At 36.4% G+C, this 17726-nt stretch overlaps 1 protein-coding gene and 1 long non-coding RNA gene across 6 annotated transcripts in view; one reads left to right on the forward strand and one right to left on the reverse strand.

Annotated features, from left to right (window-relative positions):
- Positions 1-17726, forward strand: part of SEMA3D (semaphorin 3D) — a 142802-nt gene that overhangs the window by 56409 nt on the left and 68667 nt on the right. For all 5 annotated transcript variants that reach the window (XM_040668203.2, XM_015295302.4, XM_015295369.4 and 2 more), the window contains 2 exons: positions 4859-5019; positions 17055-17117. In XM_040668203.2, the coding sequence (XP_040524137.1) occupies positions 4859-5019; positions 17055-17117 (224 nt within the window). The remainder of the gene's footprint in view (positions 1-4858; positions 5020-17054; positions 17118-17726) is intronic.
- Positions 10570-16819, reverse strand: LOC121107435. The gene is made up of 3 exons (XR_005841587.1): positions 16590-16819; positions 12137-15615; positions 10570-10759 (listed from the first exon to the last, which is right to left on the reverse strand). It is a non-coding gene; the product is annotated as an uncharacterized LOC121107435 (long non-coding RNA).

Consider the following 17726-nt stretch of genomic DNA (forward strand, 5'->3'; position numbering starts at 1 on the left):
GTTCTTAGAGAAAAATATTCTCTCACCATTGGGATGCTTTCAATAGAATTAAAAATAAGGTTGAAGTGGAAGAAGCAGATTTTAGTCACGTAACTCAGATTATTTACCCTTTATGCAAAATACTGGCGGCCAGGCTGAGGATCTGTGTGAGAGAAAGGAAAAACAGATGAGTGTAGCCCTTGCAATTGAAACTGAGGAAATAGAGGAGATGGACCTGTTTTTTTGTTGTTTTGTTTTTGGTTTTTTTGCGTGGTGTGCTTTTCCCTGAGAGAGGAGATTTGTTGTCCTTTAAGCCCATCAATGTTACTTCTGTAGAGGTATGTGTGGTGAGATGCCAGCAATTATCTACTCAGCACCAAAGCTCTTATGCTTGCCAGTCATTTATATTGAGTTATATTTGTAGTGCTTATTCTATGTCTACAGGATTGCTTGAAAGAAGAAAAAATGATCTTATTTTGCATTGGAAACAACAGTGGGTTTGCTTTTCTTGGCAGTATTTCATGAAAGATAAACTACTTAGAAAAAGAACCCTATGCTAATCCACTGGTTTAGGTCTTCTTCAGAAAACCAAATGTTTCACTCAGATGCATTTTTAGTTGTGCTTTGTAAAAAAAAAAAACAATTATTTTGTTTGGCTCTTCAAAGGTTATGAATCAGTCCTTTGCGTTTCTTTTCACCAACAACAAGAAATCACAAAACAGCTTTTAATCACCTCTGCAATAATAACATTTTACAAGTTATTTGTGCAGCTGTTTCTCTAGTCAAATTTATTTGCAGTTAAAATGCAGCATTTAAATTCAGGGTGCTTCAAGGGTTTCATTAGATGTAGTTGTTTTGAAACAGGTTGAGGAGCTCCTTTTCCTCCAGTTTAGTCATAGAATGTCATTACAAAAATGTCTGGCTACAGAGACTGTTCTGAGTCTCTATGAAATCTTTCCAGATTTCCTGAGTGCTCACACCATTCCAGAGTGAGGAACAACAGCATGATCATGGAATATATGACTTGAAGCTAAGAAGTCTAAATATGCTGTATACATGTAAATGCATATTATTGGAATAGGATAGCACTTCTTTCATTAGAAAGCCTTACATGTGGCACTGATGCTGTAGATAGTAGAAGTAAGCAATGACCAAGGTATTGTGAATCAAGTCCACTGATACACCTTTCTAAATGAATAAGAAACACTTATTAATCTAACTCCTACCACTCCATAGTGAAATATTAACCTAGAAGGGATTTTGCTGGATATTCATTTAATGGCCAGACTGGAGTCTGTGAAGAAAAAGAAAATAATAATTTTCAGTAAAATGTCATATACACACTGTAAATTGAATGGTGAATGTGCAGGCATACAAGATCATCTTTGTAACTAACTTTCATTTTTGCACTGCGAGAGAGCTATTTTATATTAGATTGGCTTCAGATACAGTGATTTGAATCAACTGCTTTCTTAAATACGATATATGCTCCTGAATGTGAATGGACAAGTGTGCTTTCCATAGTGAATTTTTCCAATGTGATATCCTAGGTCATATTTAAGATATCTTGCTACAAATGGTAATGTTAACTGATAAAGCTGGATTGTTTTGTTTTTGTTGAGTCAGAACAATGATTAATTTGGCTGTAATTTAATCAGTTCTCTGTTAATGTTTACTTGTCAACTTTTATTGGTCATGTTTTAATTTTAATCTTATCAGTGGCAATGTTCTTATTTCCAAGCTGTTTTCAATAGCTAGTAAATAACTGACCAGACCTGATTCTTCACCACTTTGCAGCTTGTGTTGTTATTTACATCAGTAAGAAATCAGTGTGCAGTCTTGTCATTTTGATCTAGAACATTTTACAAATACTTTCCTTATGATGTGATGGAATTAATGGCTTTACAAGGCACCAGTCAGAGCTCATTCCCATTTGGGCATTTCAACCATGAGAAAACTTTATCCCTCCCCATTGTAGCTGTCCTAGGTGGTTCTTTACTGAGAAATACTAGAAGTTTTTAGCAATAGACTGTGTTTTTGGGATGGTCACTACAGAGACCTTTCCTTTCGAATAAGAAAGAAAGTGGAAAGTAGTCTCAGTGATCTTCTACGTATGTGGAGAATCAGGTCAAGATATTTGGGAATGTGACATACTTGCAAAGAGCAACGTATTGCATGACTGCAGACAATGAAACCAAATGTTACATGTGTTTGTGCAAATGCTCTCATTTATCCCTACTGAGATCAAATTTCTAGAGCTGGAGATGAGAAGGAATTTTTAAGGAATTTGTTAGTGTATGCAGTGGATTGGATAATTTAGTAATGCAGCCAGCTCTTACATCATGGGTGGAGAAGAGAAAGACATTTACTCAGAAATGCTCAAATGATAAACAGTATTTTAGAGATCAACCAAGAAGAAGAATCTGAGTAGCCCAAGGGAGCTAAGTCCTCAAGTTTTGCTGTGGTCAGCATCAGAGAATCCCTTCCCAGTAAACTTCTCCATCACATCCAGTATCAAGAATTTCCAGTCTGAAAAAACAAGGGAGGAGTTTTGTACAGAGTATGATATCTAATGAAGACACATGTATATCATACAAAAATTAAGAGTTTAACTCAAGGCACCTGTCCTATAACAGAGACCCCAACAACAACAAAATTATCAGGAGTCATAAATCCTTGTTTCTTACAGGATTAAAACAGTAGTGAAGTGAGCTAAGCCTCAGAAGATGTGGGGTTTAGAGTGTTTTCCTTTTCTTTCTTAAAAAAAAAAAAAATATATATATATATATTTATAAAATTGGTTTGGCTATTCATCAGCCAGTTCTCATGTAAGTAGTTTGGATGAGATTTAAGCGTTTGTAGTATAGCACTATTCACAACTTATTCCTATGTGATCTTGCTGTCAATTAATAAGCTGGTCTTTTAAAGAGTTACTAATATGCAGAATAGCGAGAACATTTTTGTCTTTGCAAAAGATAGGCAAAAGAGGAAACTAAAGGAATATAGAGTTTCACTTGTGATTTTCAATATGATGTAAGATCTTTCAGAGTACTGCCAAATAAATCCCACCTAGAGGAATAGGAGCTGCCGTACAAGACAATTTGTTTTCAGACTATATTGTAACAGTGTTCAGCAGCATGCCAGACAAAACCACATAAGCTTAAGTAAAAGTGACATAGCCAAAAAATAAAAAATAAAATTAATTGCACACCAGATAGTCATATGAATAATGTTAAAATATTTTTTTCTCCCATAGTGCTGGTTATTAGCTATCAACAGGACTTAATCTTTGCTTTTCCTATTACAGGTTTTGCGAGAAACTTTGGAGAAAAATGTTTTTTTTTTCTTTCACTCTATTTTGTTCAGGAGTTACTCTGCAGAGCACTGGTAATGATTTTCATCATGATCAGGAAGTGTAAATAACTTGTGTTATAAATCTAACCTCACTATCAGGAAAGATACATTGTCCATACAGTACTAAGAAGGTGGAAATATCTTTAATTTTATTTTCAATTGATTTGTTTTCTGTCCCAGGATTTCTGAGTGGTTTATGTTGGAGAGAGTGCTTGTGGAAGAACTGTTTCATGTGTTTATTTTTGTTCTCCCCAAATTAGTAACTGCCCAACATTACTGTACTCTCATTGTGCTCTTTTCTATACGTTGTTTGTGTCCTCATCCAAAATTACATCCGCAGGAGACTTCAAACTCTACTTTAGGGCCCTTTAGCTTTTCATGGGGAAAGCATAGATTCTTTCATTGGTTTCATGGAGTAACATGTTTTTTTCTTAATTACTTTTGAAGGAGATTGGAACCCACTACAAAATTACAGGAAAAGTTGCTTTGGAAAATTGAGCTCTTAATAGGGAAAGGGTTTGATGATAAATTACAAACCACAGTCAGAGCTGTGCCCTAACTTTCCCTGCAGGGAGGGCAATGATACAGTGATGGCCACACAGCACCTCTGTAGGTGTGTTTCTCTGTAAGGAAAATATTGACCCCAGGTCTTAAGAGGCGTTGTACTCAATATTCCCCTTAATATGCCTGTATATTGCCCTCTATTTCAGATTTCAGTTTTCAATTACACTTGTAGTAACTGGAAATTTAATTGTAGCAATTTTCTGTACTGACATCAAAAATGAATTTAGACAATGGGCAAACTGAACCTTATGCCAAATTGTCTATTCTTAAAGGGTTCCTACAGTACTTGAAGGGGAATACGGGAAAGATGGAGAGGTACTATTTCTCAGAAAATGTGGTGATAGGATGAGGGGTAATATTTTTAATCCAATGGAGAGTAGATTCCAATTAGATTTTAGGAAGAAACTCTATACTGTGAGGCTGGTGAGGCTGGTTTTTTTCATTTTCATAGTTCTTCTTATCCTTATATAACTGCCACATCTGCTGTTTTCTGCTCCTTGATATTTAGTTTTCATTTGCCTTCCTTGTTTCTTTATATGTAGAGCAGCGAATATGGTAACATACTGATCCTTCCCTGCATGTATCCATGAATATGATTATATAAATGCATGTTGGTTTTCTTTCAATGCAATAAGATATAGCACTTTTTTGTTTTTGTTTTTGTTTTTCCAAGTGCTGCTGAAGAATGATTCCTTTATGTCATAGGGATAACTTATTAAGAAAGTTTCATACAGAAGAGTCTTCGCAAGAGTAAATATTACCCAATTTGGAATGATACCATTCCCCACCCTCCAGGAAGACTAAGGTTAACAGGAATTATACTATGACCTTGGAAAGACATGCTTCAAGACTTCAGTTATCTTACCAACATACTCCATGCTGGTTGCATATATTTATGAAAGACACCAATGAGTCATATGTAAACATTTTGATTATAAAGATTTTCTTCATTTTCCCACAGACTTGCTGCTTTCAAACAGCTGCATCCCATTCCTGGGCTCTACAGAGGGGCTAGATTTTCGAACCCTGCTGCTAGATGAGGAGAGGGGCCGGCTGCTAGTCGGGGCAAAAGACCACATCTTCCTGCTCAACTTGGTTGATTTAAACAAAAATGTAAAAAAGGTCAGTTTATTTTCCACAGAATTCAATTCGTCAAGTAATTTCAATTTTGTTCTTTTTTTTTTTCTCCTTCTTTCCTTCTACTTTCACTTCACTGGGTAATCGTCAGGTTTGCTTTATCATGCTTTGTACCAGGATTTAATAATCTCACCTCCCATAGTTACATGGGTTATCTTTAATGAGTTGATTTTTCTGATAGTATGTAAGCCCCTGTAAGATTTAAATCCTACAAAAGAAGTCTCCTACTTGGAACCAAAATATCAGCACCTCTGAGAGCTTGCTTCTGCCATGTTCCATTTCTTTTGTCATGCTCATCCTCCTCACATAAAAGCATTTTGAAGATGGCAATTAAAGACAGATCTTTCCTTTCTTCCTGGTGTCATTGGGATTACGTTACTCAAATATTGAACAGAGCTGAGGCAATTTGAATGTTTTAAATTGTTAAAATTGCCCCTAACATTGCAATATTTTTTTACATTAATATCTGGAATTGCTAATGATAGGAAAAACTTCCAGTGGGGTCCATTGTATGCCCTGGCCCATGCCCTGTGACAGTGTTAATTTCAGATAATAGAAAAGCAATTTACCCCTCAGTATCCATAGTAGACATGATGAAACAGAGATTTTCTAAGCACAATTAACTACTAAGTATAAGAAACAGATGCTTGCACAGGAACACACATGAAAACTCCTTCCCTGTTTGTTCCAGGCATTCTCCTTACTAAAGAAAATTCAAATTCTCAGCTGTTTGATATTTTCCTTAAGCACCAGCAGGAGGTTTTAAATGACTGTATTCTGCTGTCAGCTCTGAAGTGGGAACTGATCCTGAATTAATATGATGGCAGCACAGGGCTTAACAGGTGTAACGGGAGACGATTTTGCCCCATGTCTGAGTACAACACTTGCTGTCATTATATACAAGAGTTTCTAGTACTCTGCTGAATATCTTATTTCAAATTCTACAGTGCTCCACACACTGCTTTCTTTAAAACTCAGAATGTTTCAGATTTCTTCCCTGGGATGCCTTTTGAGACACCTCATATGCATCTTCCATCTCAGTATTTTACACAAGAATCATCACCTCTTCAGGCCATTGCAGTGAAAACAGCATCATTCATATCACAGATTTTGACACCATAAATTGATTTTTAGCAAAGGCTTTCTGTAGCAACCATTATTTGTGTGAAAAGCAAAATCCTGTTACTGTGTGATGCCAATAGCCTCCTGAGAGATGCTGAGTGCTGTCATTTCCCATTATGCTCAGTGGCAATTGATTAGTTCAGAGCTTTCTGGAGGTGTTCATACCCCTCTGCCCAAACTGGTAACATTGTCACCTTACTCAAACCACATGTTGAGATTTCTTAGAAACGCAGACTGCAGACTAAGCTAGGAGGATTTGTTGGTGATCAGAGTGCCATTTGGTAGAGGTATTGTAGAGCAAAGCCTCTGAATTATAATTTGTGTTTGGTAAGCTGAACAGATGTGTGCCTATGTATCTGTGGTAACTCGAAAGCAGGGAATAAAATTCAAAACCAGAAGGATATCTGGAGTAAGGAAAATATTATGTGTGAATTCAAATACTTCTCTGTTTAACTATTCAGATTGTCTCAAACCTTTCAGACAAAACATTGAGGCAAAGTGTATTTAAATAGCTAAAAGTGACACAAAAGCTTTGCAAAGCACCCTGGTGTGCTCATTTCCAAGGTCTCCATGGGTGTCCAGCAACTTTATATACGTGCCTACTTGGGTGCATGCCCATGAGGTGATGTTGCCCAAACCTTTCTCCTCAATTCCTCAGTGCTGGGCTGTTTGAAAGGTGTGAGGGGAGAGCAAAGATGAGGGAAGTTGTTACTGTATAAATCTCAGTCACTGATGAGGTTTCAGCTCTCAAGGATACTCTCCAGTAGCAGGGAAGTGTCAGAAAGCAGTGTTTGCCGGCGCTGTGTTTAGACTGACTGTGGTTTGGGTTGGCGTGGGGCCAGGCGGCCGGCTGCCAGGCTCTCCTGGTGCGAGGAAACCACACATGTTGGAGCTGCAAGGGGCTGAAGCGTGCCCTTTGTCCTCTCCTGGAGCAGGAGCCGCCTGACAAGGCAGTCTCTCCAATGACAGTAATTCATTAGAATATTAAGTGTCTTCTGGTTCAGATTACATTAAAAAGAAAAAAGAAAGAAAAAGAAAAAATCTCTCAGTTTCAGATATTTGTTGCATTAGTAACTATTGATACACCTAAAAGCCAAATCAGTGTCCCAAACAATCTACTCTTAGAAAACTCCATCTGTGGACATAACTACTTGGAAATATTATATTGCAGAATCTGAAGCTCTATATTCATGCTTGTGGGACAGTAATCAAATAAACATTCAAAGCATTGTATTATGTTGCCCTCTCTAATGTATATGTAGATCATTTAATAACTTCCTTTTTGCAACCTAATTATTTACCTAAATTAGTTAACTTAAATATATTAAGTTAGGGCTTTATTTCCTGGTATATACATGTATATTTTTCTCTTGGTGCAATAAATCAGTTGTTCTTCTGGAGTTCCAATTTCTTGAATCACTGTAGGTTTTATTCAATTTATTGTGTAATTGGTTGAAAACTTCCTTAGCTGGTAGCTTAAAAAAATCCACCCAGTTTCTAGTGCTTGCAAACCTTATTATGAAACAGCAGTAGCTACTGTAGTATAACAGAAAAGTACCCCAGAATGAGACAAATGCAGAAAACAAAAATGGTAGCAATCTACAAGTAAATAAGGGAAAAATGTCTTTTTTTTTTTTTTTTTTTTGGGGGGGGGGCGGGGGGATATAACTTCTATGAATTTGTCCTGAATAGAAGCCTATAGCTTCTTTTGCAGAAGTATCATTATCATTATCTTGAAAGAACTGAGATGCCTTAAAAATATTGCAAGCTATCTACAAAGTGTAAAAATAAATAGAAGAAACTGCATCCTATATTTATCAGCACCCAGGAAATGTAGACAATAAACCCGAAAACAATGCCATAACCAATAGAAGTATAGTGTAAAACAAATCAAAATGGAACTCTGGGATAGTTGAAAATATTATTTTGGTCAATGCAATTTTCTTGTGAGTTTGCCTAAAACCTTTGTTATTTTCATCTGTTATTTTACTTCTTAAAAAAATAAAGAAGAAATACAAAGCATAGCAAACTGTGCAAACACATTAACAAGCTGCAGAGAAATTCTGCACGTTTCTGTAACTCCCATGCTTGCTACCAGTGCAAGCAGGGTTATATGTCAGCACTATTATCGCCGTGTAATCTGCAGCACGACCCCACCCATCTCTGCAGGAATAGGAATGCTATCAAGGCCTGACAAGCTTTTGAAAAGCTGCCAACCTGCAGGAGCTGTCAGTGCTAGAAGACACAGCCACATGTGGGCCAAATAGATAAACATGTCAGTTTTTTTTTTTTCATCTGCTCCAGTGTGTATTGGCACTGGGTCACAAATTGTCGCTTGGAGCATCCTTCAGTTTGTGTTTGTTGTTGTTTTTTTTCTTTTTTGTCATTGCCAGGTGCAGCTGTCTTGCATCTTATCCTTCAATCTCCTTTTGTATTGATTTTATCTGTGTGCAGTTCACAGTAAAGAATACATATGCATATATGTGTGTGTATATATACATATATCAGATGGCTAAACACTTATGAAATATTTGCAAAGCAATTATTTGCCTTTCCACTGCTCTGGTGCTCATTAACTGCAAAAATGGGACTGTATGTCAGCACTATTATTACTGTGTGGTATCTGCAGTGTGACCCACCTATCTCTGCAATACCTGTATAGAACATCCTCATGATACAGGAGACCAATTTTACCTTCATTGTTCTGGGAAACCTCCTGTCAGTCTGTAGAAGTGCCTAAGTTATGAATTAAACCAATGGGAATTTAGCCAGCATTGGCTAAAGACTTGGTTGTGCCATCATACAGGAGCCTTGAGAGTGCACACACAGTCTGAGGTGCTTATTGTAGCCTTTAAACACAGTAAAAATGATACTAGTACTTCCTAGCCCATTATATGTTGATTCCTTTGTCTCTAAGAATTTCAGCTTTATGTCTATTAGCAAAAGCAGTAGACTGTCTGAAGGTGATGCTTTTTTTGCCTGTCAGGGGAAAAAAGATTTCAGGTGAGTAGAGACCAAAGAGTCCTGTGGAAGCCACTGGAGACTTCTAAAGTTTTGAAAGTGGGAAAGTTAAAATAAGCCCAGTGGCAGGAGAGGATGATGGCCATGAGTCTGTCTGGGAGAACATTGTTCTTAGTTTTCGCAAGAAAAGAATCAAGGCGATGCTGAAATCTGACAGGGGCATGATCTGACCCTCCACACATAAGGAATTATTTACCAGGACTGAAAGGCATAATTATTGACTTTTGTTTCAGAAGTAAGTTTTCTGGGTGTTGTAGTTCATAAGGCACTCATTTCCACCTGTTCATTTCCCACCCTTCCAAAACTCATAGATAAAGGAAGAATTTTGCCTATCACTTGCAGTAAAACAAGACTTGCTACTGGATATGTGTGTAGTTTAGTGTCCTGTCACTAAAAACTGCCAGCAGTGGCTACTGAAGGAAGTGTGTAAGAAGGAGCTATGACAGTGTCTCAGGCTAGGGACATTCAGAGATAGAGGTGATGGCTGTGCTTGCTATCCCCTGGATAGCCCCTGTCATTGATCTTTGTAAATGTTGCTCTGAAGATCTTCAAACCATTAGAGTTCATAACATTATTTAACAGACTTAAAATTAGGGACCTGTATATACAAGGTGGAAGCTTTCAACCTGTGTTTACAGACACGTAACAACGATCTCTGGGCAAAATATGGAGAAAGCAGTATGTGACCAGATGGACAGTGATCCTAGGTGGAAGAGAGTGTCTCTGTTATTTCCTTTTGCATTGTTGCTGTGAATTATGTTTCCATAAACATCCCCTGTTGTTTTTATGTTTTACACCTGTATTTTGGTATAAAGAACAACCAATATCCTGCTCTCTGAAAACTCATACTGGGCTTTGACTTCTTCAGAGGTAGGATTTATCTTCAGACTAAAGGGATAAACATGTCAGAAGAAATGCCATTTACACTAAAAGTCCTGTTGTATGGTTTCCTTTTAGGAGAAACAGATGGTGGGCTGTGGTTATACTGTAGAAAATGAAGTACAAAAGCACTGAAGCTTTTCAAGATTTAATCCAGTGTAAATGAAATCAGTTTTTGGTCTGTTTTCTTTATGTTTTCACACCTGCTTAATGTACACCTGAAAATGCACTTTTCAGAAAGCCCTTGAGTATTGAAAGCCTTGGCTGCTCCTGCAGTTATGTTTAGAGTAGGCTGGGCTTTAAGAAAAGTCCTGCAACAAGCTGAGATCTCTCTTTGTCTCAGGCAGATGCAATGTAAGCTTGTTTGGTTCAGAAATTTCCCTTTAACAACCACTTGCCAAATTTAAGCTACCCAAAGTCTGTGAATGTGTCATCCAAATACACAACTGTTTCCCTCTGACTTCCAAGGGCATTAAACTCAGCTTGATAAAATAAGGAATAATATACCTGGACACTTGTGCTTCCTACGGTGCTGTAAATCATTCTGAATCTTTGTATCCTCTCTTCTCCTGGTGCCATATCAAATCTTTCAGAGATCTGGTTTTCTGTTATTATAAAATAATTGGAGTTGGAAATTTCTGTCAAATGTCTCCCTGGAGGTATATCTCAGCTGTGGGAATTAGTGTGTCAGATGTAGGAATACCTGTTGAAAGAAGGAAGGTTTGTCGTAGTTATTAAAATAACAGAGATTTAAGAACACTCGCCTGGCTTTTAGGAGTCTCTAAGTAGTCCTTGGAGTTAGCTAACTTTTGATAAAACTGTTAAAAAGAAAGGTGAAAAATTTAGTTCTAGAGACAGTCTGTTTGGGTTTCAAATACAGGGAAAAATTCAGATAAGGAACTTAAATATCTGAACTTCCTTTGTTTACTCATGACTTTAAAATGTTGAATTCCAGAGTATGGCAAGTACAGTGGGAACCAGTTACAAGAAGTTCTTAGGGCAACCTTCCTCTTTGGAGTTGTATATGAGAACAATCTTTGCACTTTCCCAAGTTGTAGACTTCCCATAACAAATACATGAATGCAACAGATGTGAGGTATTTAGAGACCAACTGGTACGCTTGCATAGTATGCTAAAAACTGCTCATTTTCCCATTAATTAGAACACTCTTTGTTTTCAGCAAAATAATACTAAAAAGGCATGAAATTCTTTCCTGTGTTCCTTGGGAAATTCAATAAATTTCTAGCAGTGATGTAACCTTGAGTCAGTATACAGAAGTGACAAACGTCCTAGTTCCCAGAAAGTGATCTATGAACACCTACTGTTAAGATATTGTGCTGTGATATTTATGATAGTGTCGTATGAAGCACTCTGACAGTCTTTTCATTGGATCATTGCCATATCATTCTCAGTGCTCCTTGATCTTATTAGTTTTTTTAACACTTTCCATTTTTTCATCCATTAATTAATTTCTTAGGGGGTGGAACATAAAACAGAGAAAATTGCGAGTGCCATTATTCTCATTTTACTGGTGGGGAAAATGAAATCTGAGTGTTACAATCAGTAGGGCAGCAGAATAGCTGGGGCTGTACTGTCTCCTGGTTTACTTCAACATTTTTTGATTGGGTTGCCCTCTTTACAGCATCTACTTTATGGTTGCATTAGACTAAGTAAGTAACCCAATCTTGATGTTTGTTTTTTTTTTTTTTTTCTGTGCAGAGGAGTAGTCTCATGGAGGAAAGTTTCTCAGGGGGAGCACATTTCATATGCCAGTGTGACGATAAGCTTACAGATCTATTTGTCTTTGTTCTTTGAGTGCTTCATTTGGAACTGTTGTATAGAGAATACATTAATATTACCGAGCTTAAGTATTTGAACTATGGTATGCATGGCTCCCAAAGTCTTAATGAGACATTTGGATGCCAAGGATGCTGTAATTTTATTGCATGCCTTCTCTAAACCATCAGTACAACAGAAATGTAGCGCATAGAATAAAGCAAGGGAAGGAAGCAGACTTTCTCTGGTTGTATCAAGCAGCTGCTTAAAATCAATGTATTTTCCTCTAAGTGCTTCGACCCACCTCTTAGTCCTTCAAAACAGGAAGGAAATAGTGGCTTTCTTCACAGGGATCAAATTCAGTGAGTGAGTGTTACAAGACACGCCAGTCAGCTGATGTGCTTCACTCCAGATAGGGATGCATCCTGCTGGTGCTACCTGTACCACTAACAAAACACTTTGAGGTTTCTCGTAACAGAGACTGTGCTGATAGAGAAGTGCTGGCACCCGTGTGCGATGTCAAGCACACAAGAGGCTCCAGTGAAACCTCCAGGGCTGCTGAAAGCCATCGACCTCAATGAGATACTCAAGTGCTCATTGCTGGCATGAGTGTGATTATCTCAGGGACATGGGACTGGGAGGAATCATGTTGGTCAATTGGCCTCACTATCTGCTGTCACAAGCAAATACCTCATGCTGCAGGTATTCTTTTAATAACCCCATCCAATTCTACTATAAGAGGTGTTGTGGGATGCTACATGCAACTTTGTTAGAAATGTCTTTAATCCCAGAATCTCATTACTCTGGTTTTTCAGATTTTTTTTTTTTTTTTAATCTATGATCTATTTATATTGATGACCAGTTTACACTAATTTCATCTTACTGTTTATAATTCTTGTCATCAAAGCCCTTTTATTCCTCCCATGGATTATTATTGGTCTTTGTTTGTATTAGTGATGCTTTCCAGCTTTGTGTCATCTCCATGTTTTGTGCTGTTTTTTGTTTGTTTGTTTGTTTGTTTTCCAAGACTACTGAAGAGTATATGAAATAAAATGAACTCAGCCAATATTTCTTTAAGAACTCCATGAGTAGTTTCCTGCCACATGTACCTTACCTATCAGATCATTTTTTTATTATTAAAAAATTATAAATTTTCCGCAGCAGAACTAATCAGTTTTCATGTTGCACCTTACAAAATGCTTTACTGGAGCTCTGATGAAGAGTTCTACAGTAATATGTAGTTCAGCTGTTTTTTTTAAAGAAAGGCCCAGTATTAGCCAGGAACAATAACTCTTCACCAAGTTATATTGAGTGTGATGCAATTCCAATATTCATTAGAAACTTAAGTTATCCCTTTCGTATAAAACTTCTCTGAAACCTTACAAAAAGGTGAAATAAGATGAATAGGTCTGTAATTTGCTTAGATATGTTTAACTTCTCTTGGGTTTTTTTGTTTTGTTTTGTTTCGAGTGTGTGTGTGTGTGTCAGTGCACTGATGATATGTATTATTTCCACTGTTTTGGAAAAGCCCTGCATCATGCTAGATTTAGTAGCTTCATTAGAAATGATTCTTCGATAACCTCCAGTCTAATACAGCGGTTTCTTTGGAATGAGAATTCAGTGTTCTGTCTTTGAGCCGTCACTTTACCAAAGAGTTTATTGTCTGTTTTAGCCTACAAAGAAAAGTGGATTGAGAAAGAGAGATAAAGAAAAACAAGGGAAATATTAACTCTTAACCAGTATTGTTAATTCATGTCAGATGGCAGCTGAAATGACTGATAGAACTGCATCTTTGTAGGTACATATAATTGTATATATAGCATCTACCTATCAATTTATATACATAAATCATCTATATTTTTAAAAATTCATTTTTACTCTTTAGTCTAAAAATGCATGTTTAAAGGAAGGAAAAATGTTGCTTACTTTTCAAACTTATTACACCTCTGATCTGAAAAGGACTTTTGTGGTTTCTCATGTTTTGTTTTAATAAGAAATCAATTTCCAGCTACCCTTTAATGTGATACCTTATCTGTCCTACACTTCTGCATTACTTAATTTTGTGCTCCTGGGAGGATTTCTTTCACTCTGCCAACAGAGAAAAGTTAGTTTGTACTTATTAGGAGATTTTAATTTCTTCTCTGTTGCTAAATTTAAGAAAATATTTGTACAATTATTTAGAAGTAATGGTAAGGTTTATTTTTTTTAATTCATCCATAAAAGATACAATTGGGAAACCATGACGGTAGCCTTAACCTTTGGAATTTTGATATGGATATTTTGCAAGGATAATAAACTGAAGCTCAAGAGAAGAAAATAATCCTGTTTAAGTATATTGATGATGAATTTCAACTAGTTACATTCTTCTCTTAAACTGAGCAATTACACATAGCTATTCTAAGATTTCTCTAGACATTTCAAATACGAACCATGATACATATATATAATTTGTGCTGTTTTAAACCTCAAGTTATGCAGTGTCTTGATACACACTTATTGCATTATGCACTTGTCTTGATCTGTTACAGTTCAGAAATCACTATTTCTGGGAACCTTTCAATTCTCAGATGAAAAGCAAATAAATATTACTTTAATTCCCTTGTGTAGGTAGTATTGCAAGTTGATTTTAAAGTTAGTTGGATCGCTTAGCTATGTTTTCCATTGACTAATGTGGCTTTGGATAATGCTACACACTGTGTCTGTTGAGTAGCCAGAATGAGAATCAAATGACTTTTCTGTCATAGTTGACAGTGGTCTTCAGTCACAAAGACAAGGTGTGTATCTCATCCTTAATTGCACAACCTGTATGACAAACACAATGACCCATGAAGGAATCTCAGCAAGAGTTGGAGGTGGTGTCCATTAATATATGTGATGTCTTCTTGGTTTAGTGAGAACTATTGGTGATGGGTGGATGGTTGGACTTGGTGATCCTGTGGGTCTTTTCCAACCTTGGTGATTCTATGATTCAAGTAGCTGCTTTCCAATATAACTAGGCCTCCCAGAGCAAACGTCCAGTACTGCTGTGAAGTTGGCAGGTAGAGGCAGGTATTTTCAAAAAGCCACTGAGGGAGATCTTGTCTACATAACCGGACAAGTAAACATTGGCAAAACCAAAAGAAAAGAATCCTCAAAGACCCGTAATGGCCTTTTCTGTTGTGGATAGGAGCTGTGTGGGCAGAATTGGATATGAAGTTTCTATGCAAGAGAATTGAAGATCAGGTCTCAGCTTAAAACTACATTTGAACATCCATGGTCTTATATTCCTCTATCTGTTCCTTTTTCATCATTTTTTCTTCAGCAGCACCTCTTACGCATCAAGCTCTCCTACTTAACACAGTGACACTTGTGGCAGACCAGTGCTGCAAGGCAAAGCTGTACCGCTCTGCCCAGGCAGAGACCAGTTGAGTTCACTGGCAGTAGCTTCAACTCTTTCCAATGGGTTTGTCAAGTTCCCAGTACTTCCTGCTCTACTTTCTGGAGTTGTACACTGTGTAATCCGAAGACACCACTGCAGCTGATTTCCAATTGTGTTTTCATACCTGGGTTCTATAATGACATCATTCTGAAAAAATGCTGTGGGAAAATAAATTTGGGCTCCAGTGTTGAGATGTTGTTGTACTGCCTTATCTTTAACTTTAACCCTTTATGGCAATATTTACTTAAGCTTTATATGACTTAAAATACATTATCTTGACTATTAGCTTCTAATCACAAAGGCATCTGTAAATTCACTAGAAAGGGAACTGATTTCCTTGCAGAAAACCACCACATCCATTTTCACTGAAAAGAGAAGAGAAATAAATGAAATGAAAAGACTGCTCCAATATCAAGGAGAACACTGTATATCTGGGATATCTGGGGCTGTGACAACACCACTGGACACATAACACTCTTTAGCATTCCATCCCAGGGTGTAGACCTGTGTATGGGGCAAGACACATCTTAAAAGGTGCCAACAGCTGAGTGAACCTAAGGGAATGTTATAGATGTTAATTCCTCTTGCCTGTTTTTAAGTTACACATCTTTACTGAAAGACAATTTTTAATGCCTTTTATCTTTAGTCATTATTTTTAATCTTTTCTTTAATTTCTAAGCTTTATTCACATGGCATTATTTAGAATTTTACAAAGTATTTGTAGGCTTAAGAGTAAAAAGGGATCTCTGACTACTAGTAATCTGCATACTGATTTCTGAAACTTGAAACAGTTTCCTAACCAGAATTTGATCAAAAAATAGTGTGATTTGTTGTTGTTAATCACAAGGATTGGCTGTACCTTTCTTTTGTCAAAATAAGCAGGGGAAAAAAAAAAAAAAACATCCATGCTCAGCATGATGCTTCTGGAAGAATTTATATTTAATTTATCTTTTTAATTTAATAGAATTTGAAAAATAATAATAACTAATTTTGACTGCTTAATTGAAATCAATAAACCAGAACCTGAGCAGTAGTTCTTTGACATTTCTTCACTAATATCATTGAGGTTACAGTAACAGACAGTGATTTGTCATCTGGCTCCATCATTTACACTAAAAACTAATTTACAGGATTGTACAGATGAAAGAAGAAAGAAAAGTAGTAACATTTTATGCTGAAAATTATGTAAAATATATGATTCTTTTTTAAGCTTATATATGCCATTTTCAAAATCTGTACGCTTTATTCAGTACACTTAGTTATTGTTGAAGAGTAATATTTTTGTGTGCTATTAATTTTTGTCATGCACTCCTTGTTCTGAGAATTTCCCTTCACTTACCTTTAGTTTTTTGAACAAATCCTCTTTTCATTTGTACTGTGGTAGTAACAGCTAACTGTTGTTCTAAAATTGCTTTGCCATGTTCACTGGACCAAATCCATTACAAAGTGAATTCCCTAGTTCTCCAGTCAGTTTAATTTCTAGATATTTGGCTCATCTTATCTTTGTGAAAAGCATGCTATTCATAATACTTACAAGGTGTTCTAGCTGGGTTAACTGAGTACTTATTAAAAGCTGATATGCACAGTGAAGAAATGAACGAAGAACTGGGAGTTTGCTTTAAAGCCTTGATACTTGTCATGGAAGACTGTTTACAAAGCCAGATTCACTTCTACTCATATGTAAATTCCTTCAATATGCATAAGTATGTTTTAACTGTTCATTCAAGGAGGTAGTTAAACTATAAGTAGTCACAGGACTATTTATATTATTCATAATCTCTGTCTTATTTCAACTATCTTCCAGATTTACTGGCCTGCAGCAAAAGAAAAATTGGAATTATGCGAACTAGCTGGGAAAGATGCCCATGTAAGTATATTCTTGATGTTTTTGTTATTGCTGGTAATATTGCACATCTGTATATTTGTTTCTAAATGCACTAAATATGTTAGTAAGTTTTTTGTTGTTGTTGTTTGCTTTTTTTTTTCCCCTGAACTAATTGGGAAAAAAAAAGGGGGGGGGGGGGTGTTAGTCATTTAAAAATCACTGGATTTCTTTAAATGCTAATGCTTCAAGAAAAATATTCACTATTAAAAACAGCAAATATTTTAGCCATCTTCATATGTAATGAAGTCAATTGAGATATAAATGGACTTTCTTCTGATGTTTACTGTGGGAAATATTTTTCTTGTGGAAATCCTTTCCTTTTCATTGAGCTGCTCTTTTCTTGGAAAATCCTGAATGTAAATCTATTATAATTCGTTAATGAAACAGAGTAGCAACGGACATTACAAATTAACTTAATTTGCAGACAACTGAGGTTAAGGTTAAAATAAAATCTCAAACCTAATAGCTTTCATATGAAACCACAAATCTTAAAGAAATCTCTGTGTACATAAGGTACATGCATATATACAATAAACCTTTCATATCTTCTTTGCATAGCGCAGATTACATTGTGTCTAGAGTCCACCATAA

This window comes from Gallus gallus, chromosome 1 (assembly GCF_016699485.2).
Source record: "Gallus gallus isolate bGalGal1 chromosome 1, bGalGal1.mat.broiler.GRCg7b, whole genome shotgun sequence".
NCBI lineage: Eukaryota > Metazoa > Chordata > Aves > Galliformes > Phasianidae > Gallus > Gallus gallus.